The 6,857-nt window shown below is 32.5% G+C and overlaps 1 protein-coding gene across 1 annotated transcript; it reads left to right on the top strand.

Annotated features, from left to right (window-relative positions):
• Nucleotides 1-2,655: 2,655 nt before the first annotated feature.
• On the top strand, nucleotides 2,656-6,043 carry LOC106462006 (protein C19orf12 homolog). Its single transcript, XM_013921873.2, has 2 exons — nucleotides 2,656-3,077; nucleotides 3,552-6,043. The coding sequence occupies exons 1-2, from the start codon at nucleotides 2,918-2,920 to the stop codon at nucleotides 3,812-3,814; spliced, it is 423 nt and encodes a 140-aa protein (XP_013777327.1). The 5' UTR covers nucleotides 2,656-2,917; the 3' UTR covers nucleotides 3,815-6,043.
• The last annotated feature ends 814 nt before the right edge of the window (nucleotides 6,044-6,857 follow it).

The following is a 6,857-nucleotide window of genomic DNA, read 5'->3' as shown; positions in this document are numbered from 1 at the left end:
TCTTTCTTAGCTAAATAATTTCTGCATAGGTTGGATGAGTGTTTGGGGTCATTATCTTCTTAGCAGTAGAATCATTTACCAATATTTCGCAAATCAATGGGTATACCATGAGGGATCAGTATCTGATAGTACTTGCGCTGGTCCATTATTTAATCTATTTTGCAAATATCTCTTGTTGCCTCAACAGAAAAACACTCCCAAACCATCACACTGTCTCCCACATGCTTCATAGTACGTGCTATGCATTGGGGTAAGTATCTTTCACCTTTGTTCCACCGGACGTACAACTTACTCTTTGAACCAAATATTTCAAACCTGGATTCATCCGTCCATAACACCAATCATCAACAGTCCACTTTTTTGTACTTTTTTGCAAATTTCACTCTCTTGACAACATTTGGAAATCGAAGTAAATGTTTCTTTTACTGTTACACGGCCAAATATTCCATTCTTGTTAAGTCTTCTTGATACTGTAGTTCTGGACACTTTTCTGTCATTTGGTACATGGTCATTTATCTCATGCTTGAGATTAGTGGCAGTCTTCCTTCTTTCCCCGAAGGCTGCACAGACGAACATACGTATCATTGAGTTTAGGTGTTCTGCCTCTTCCTTTCCTATTTTCAAATTTACTGGAGAGTCCAACCAGCAGCACATAAAGCTTTTATGTGAACTCTCTGCTCTATTGACAATCTTCTTCGCTTTTTTGGCCGTGGGATGACAACAAGACTTAATATATGGTGTTAAATACTGTTTTTATCAAGGTTTATTTGTGGAGTGCTAGTAAATTGATTTCTTCTAGCATATATTGCACTATATGCTAGCTCCTTGTTAGCTTCTTTCCATATAGTTAAGATACTACATGGGGTACCATGACAGTTATTTCAGATCCTAGATTTGATCAGTATGTTCATTCAAGCAGAACCCTCATGACATACAAGTATATGGGAATTCTAAAGAATGATAAGTATTCTCATCCTGGTTCATTCAATTGTCAACGTGGATCAGTGAAGCATTACCATAGTTGAAATTTACATTCTGTAATGGCATGGAAGTATTAGCCCCATAAAATGGAAAGAATGACAAAATATTCTCTTGCCCTAACACTTTTGCCCAGTACTGTAGCTTACTACAATATTCTGGACCTTCTATCAAGCAGTTACTACTTTAGAAGTTCATGTGCATCTTTGTGATTATTACATTTGTACGTGTGTGTGTTACGACAGCGGAAATCACGCGATGCTGTAAGCATGCGTGCTGGAGTTTCTGGAAGGATCGTTAATTTTCCTGGCAACTCTAGTTTGTTCGAGTCGCCCTCTTTTTTATTATATAAGCCTGGCAAGAAAAACCAGCGCAAGGGCATAGATAGATAGATATGCAGATAGATTGAAGAAAGAGATAATTGAGTCAAGCGAACAGTAGGCACCGTAAGTAAACTGTGTGAATGACTGTGATTTATAGCGTGTGTTATAAAGGTTGTTAAGTTTAAAGTGATTGTGGAAATTCTGTGTATTACAAAGTTGTATCGAGAAAGAATAAACTAGTTTTAAATAAGGACTTGTATCGCTGAAGTTCCTCGGAAAGAATTTACACCGGAAATTAACAAACGAGAAGATAGGTTTGTTTGTTTGTTTTGAATTTCGCGCAAAGCTACACGAGGGCTATCTGCGCTAGCCGTCCCTAATTTAGCAGTGTAAGACTAGAGGGAAGACAGCTAGTCATCACCACCCACCGCCAACTCTTGGGCCACTCTTTTACCAACGAATAGTGGGATTGACCGTCACATTATAACGCCTCCACGGCTGAAAGGGCGAGCATGTTTGGTGGGATGGGGATGCGAACCCGCGACCCGCAGATTGCGAGTCGAGCGTCCTAACCACCTGGCCATGCCGAGCCAGAAGATAGGTAACAATATATATATGTATATTAAAATCATCGAGTCAGTGACTGAGATAATTAAACTAAAATGTTGATTTTTTGAAATCTTATAGTGCTCCAATAATATTAACTGATCCCTCTTAGACACACGAAACTCAGAATAAGTAACAGGGTTAAATGATTAAATTAAAATAATATTTAAAAATGTAGATGAAATTTTGACAACGTACATTTTTCTAATAAAACATTTAAGAGAATCTTATATATATTTTTAAATTAAAAAAATGCGTAGATACTAATATATATTGATTGGTTATTTGTATTGCAACAAAGCTCTTTCAACGGTTGGGGAATCATTATGTAACGGTCAATCCCACTATTCATTAGTAAAAGAGTAGCCCAAGAGTTGGCGGTAGGTGATGTTGACTAGCTGCCTTCCCTCTAGTCTATCACTGCTAAATTAGGGACGGCTAGTTAAGATAACCCTCGTGTAGCTTTGCACGAAATTCCGAACAAACCAAACCGATCAGTGGACTTTCTTCGTAAGTAAATTTGTGTATTTTAAATTTAAAAACTTCGTGTTATATCATTTCAGTATGTCTTATCCTACATTATGCAAAATAAATCTACTTTTTCTGTTCTAAATATACAGAACATAAACTTTAGAATTTACAATAACTTTTGAAAACACTGTTGGAAAAATTTTATTAAATAACCCAACGCGTCTTTCCACGTTGTCATCATCTTTTTTTGTTATTGTTGTTTTTTTTTAACCAACAGTTGATACGCGATTGTTGATGCCACCGCACGGGCGGAATATTAGTTCTCGGGGGAAGTGATTAAGACTGAGGATAACTAAGTTGCGAAACGAAACGGAAATTTGAAAGTTAAACCAGGAAGAGGGGATGGAAAACGTCTTATAAGAATAACGCCCTAAGTATATAATAAAACTAAGCACTGTCCGATAATCCAGAGTACTTATAAGTTCAAAAATTTGAATTAAACTACGTTTATATATAAAAGAATTGTAGAATTTGTGAAAATGCCCGTCGATTTAGACGATTTAATGAAACTTTTGATGATTCTGGCATCAGAGGAAAACCTTAAAGTTACAGTGAACGAATCAGTAAAAGGTGGCATTGTTGCAGGAACATCTGCAGCAGTTGGGGGTTTACTTATGGGTCCGGTTGGTCTTGCAGTTGGTATGTAGGCTTAGTTGTTGTTCTTGTTTTTATTTCAGATATTGTACACATGACTTATATTAATTTTGAAATTGATAGTTTTGAATCAGTACATGGGACTACTAGTAGTAGTAGTAGCAGCACAAATGCTAGTTCTTTAGTACTACTAGTACAAGTAGCGAATAACAAGACTCCATATTTATATATAGACAGAAGCAAGAGAGCTTATGAAGTCAGCAAGTGTTTTACAAGTAATAGGCAATTTCATAGACAATTTGTTTCCCAAATATGGATTTCTAATTATATGTGTGTTTGAATTTTAACTTAATTAAAGCCTTGTTACCTGAAATACAATTATAAATAGGAAGCCTGGTAATTTTGGTTTTGAAATAAGAGTTTGTATACTTGTTTTTGTAAACTAAAGATTTATTACATTTTAGATTACTTTCGTTTCATATAATTAACTAATTATTATATATTAATATTTTATTTTAGGTGGTGCAGTTGGTGGTTGTGCAGCATGTTACATAGCTAGAGACAAGTTTAAACCTGTTGTTCAAGTAATACAAGAAATGTCTAATGACAAGAAGGAAAGACTAGTAGATGCTGTTACAGATGTAACATCCAATCTGAATATTACTGATGTGGCAAGGTTGGCAGTTTTGCTTTCTGGAAATGCTGCAGTGAGAAAAATGGTTATTGATGCTATGATGTCATTTCTCAGCAATGAATTAAATTATAAAATACTTGATAATTAACTTCAAGTTCTGTGTTTTCAGTTTCTAAGTATGTATTTTAACTACACAATAAATGTACCATGCTGGGTGAATGCCAACAGAAGTCAATTTAGAATGTTCATTAATTTCACTGAGTTACATAGTTCCTGACAAGATTTTATAACTTGTGCTTCTTGCGTTCTTTGTATAAGATGTCGCATTAGACATTTTAGATAATACTTAGCATAATTTACAACATAAAACACAAGGCTGTCAACCTATGCAATTGGATTTAAACCTGATATCCCCATTTTGTACAAATAATGTTTCATTAACTGAGATATCAAACAAAACTATGAAACCTAATAATTATAACTGAAATTTGAAGAATAAAATTGACCATTGCACTTTGTTTTTTAACAGAGCCAAATAGGTTTTAATATAAGTAAAAATATAAAACTGATCAGGTTAATATACATAATTCAACAACAAAAATTATTGTTTCATTGGAATAGGACTATTATAGAGAGTCTGATAATTTAGTTGGCTACACAACTAAAAATTAAAAAAAATCTCATTTCTTAAAGTTTCTAAAGAGTAATTTAACCATACAAGTACCATTATATTGTATATCATTCTTCTTGTAATGGTTGCTCAATATTGTATTTGAATCAATATGAAGTCCTCGAACTGATGTTGGAAGAAACATAAGAAAGAATCTTAATGTTAGGAATTGTTGATCAACAGTGAAACTCACTATAATGTATTCTTGTAATCTCCATTAAAACAAAGTTTACATTTACAATGATAATTAGAATTCTCAAGGTTAAACATATTTTATGTAAAGCAACAAAAATGGTGCATTTTATGTTTGTATGTATTAAAGAAAAGCCCAATTTAATGATATAACTGTTATTTTTGTATAATGCAAATGTTTAAACTACTTTTTATTTTTCTGGTCTTTCTAGTCAGGGAACTTTTTAGTTTTCCACAAATTTGTGTATTTCTGAAAGTTGACTATTAAGTAAGAATTTGGAGAACAATGTATATCTTTCGTAAATACTTAATCTTCACCCATGAAACAGTAATCTGTAAAACATTGACAAATTTCAGAGGTGTTAGAAACAGTAAAGTTAAGGGAGCTTAAAGGAAGTATTGATAAATATTTAGGTAATAAAGACTGGCTTTGAGTTTGTTTGTTTTTTAAGTTTACTTTAGCGGATGGAACAGTATATTAGTGATGGTATATAATACTTCACTGCCATGAAAGTCAGTGAAGGCACTGTGGTCGTGTTACACAAAACAGTGTCTTTACATCTTTGTGTTTTGTATGACCTATATATTATTAGAAGTTTTCTTCATTAGAAAATTTATTCAAGTAACTGTAATACTTAGATGTTAGAGAAAAAAGGAATTAAAAAGTCTTGGTAGAAAATAATTCATTTCTTAAGCTTGTGTTTCTGATGATAATTAACATGTTTTGAAATTATAACCACTCTTGAAACATATTATTTTTGACTTGATAGTTAGGATGCCCCTGACTTGCAATCTGTGGGGCACGGGATTGAAACCCATCACAAAACATAGGAATGTTATAAAGTTATGGCCAATCCCAATATTCATTGATAAAGAGTAGCCTAAGAGTTGTTTTATATGGTGTTGACAAGCTGCCTTCCCTCTAGTCTGTTGTTTCATAATAAGGAGTGGCTAGTGCAGATAGCTCTTGAGTAATTTGTGCAAAATTTAATAAAACTACATGTCATATATATATTAAGTAGAGTTTTGTTAGAGATACATGGTTGGTTCAGTTTAAGGAGTATGCTCACTATAGACCAGTAAATATTTTCTGATCTTAGTGATATGTTATTAGTCATTGTTAAAATCTTGATGTTACTCTTAAACACTAAGAGGTATGAAAGAAACATGATATATTTTAACAATGTAACATATTTGTGTTATTCATGATTTAAAGAAAATTTCAAACTTTCATAATATGGTCCTGAGAATTTATTTATAGTAAATAATTGATATAAAACATAATTTAATAATTTAAAAATAAAATTAACAAGGTTGGTTTGATATTGAAAAATAATAGAAGACTGTTAACTTTTTGATAAGTCTATAAATAATGTGTTAATCAGAGTGTTTTAATTCACTTGGTATTTTTAGATGAATTAAATGAATGTATGGTTTTCTTTTAAATAAATGTGTATTTTATAGTAAAATGGAAGTTTAAGACTTCTAGTATCAGTTTTTTGTGAAGTAAAACATTCTTTGAACAAGCAAAGGTATCTTTGTAACTTATTTCATTAGAAGTAACATTGTGAAAGTATTTTACCTTGGAACTACTAAATGAATTAGTTTCTGTACACAGCCCTAGTTCTGAGGAGATGCATCCTCATTTGTAGTTGTCGAAAATGCAATCTGTGGTTTCTGTAATCAACATCACACGTGCATAACTTCAGCAAGAACAATCACTAAATCAAGTATTTGCAACAAATGATCTGAGGCACAGTTCACGTACCTCAGCTGGTCTGGGATAAAATTAGATGCCATTGTAAAGAGTCAAGATGCAAGAAAATAAGATCTTGCACCTCAGATCTTTATAACTGAGCTAGTTGACCTCAAGTGTATATACACACATTTTGTTTGTCCTAGCTGATAGTTCCAAAATATAAAAATTTTATTCAAGTATTAAAGCTTTGTATTATTAAGAATAACATGCAAATGTATCTGGAGAACTGGATTAATTTAAAGTAATACATGTATAAAGGATAAAATTGGTCACTGTATTGGTATGGCATTAAACTGGAATTACAAGCTCTAAACAAAGTAATAGTTATATATATTTCTCACAGTATTTCTTCCTTTTTTTCATTTAATGTATTGAAATAACGTTTTTGCAGTAAACATAAAACAAAACTATTTGGGTAAAAATTTGTATGTGAGATACTAACCTTTCAAGTGGAAACGGTTATTAAGAAATATTTGTTGTGCGAATAAGTATATGTCAGAGTTCTTCAAACATCCAATGAAAACATGTACATCTGTGTTGACAATAAGCAGATTTTGTAAAGGTGTGTTT

Source organism: Limulus polyphemus, unplaced genomic scaffold, assembly GCF_000517525.1.
Source record: "Limulus polyphemus unplaced genomic scaffold, Limulus_polyphemus-2.1.2 Scaffold1073, whole genome shotgun sequence".
Classification (NCBI taxonomy): domain Eukaryota; kingdom Metazoa; phylum Arthropoda; class Merostomata; order Xiphosura; family Limulidae; genus Limulus; species Limulus polyphemus.
Note: the sequence above shows the minus strand (reverse complement) of the source record. Positions and strands in the feature narration are given on the sequence as shown.

Bases quoted from the DNA above. Each gene is read 5' to 3' on its own strand.
- LOC106462006 (XM_013921873.2), top strand. From the start codon at position 2,918: ATGCCCGTCGATTTAGACGATTTAATGAAACTTTTGATGATTCTGGCA. The intron at 3,078-3,551 runs GTATGTAGGCTT...ATTTTATTTTAG, and splicing joins TCCGGTTGGTCTTGCAGTTG to GTGGTGCAGTTGGTGGTTGT.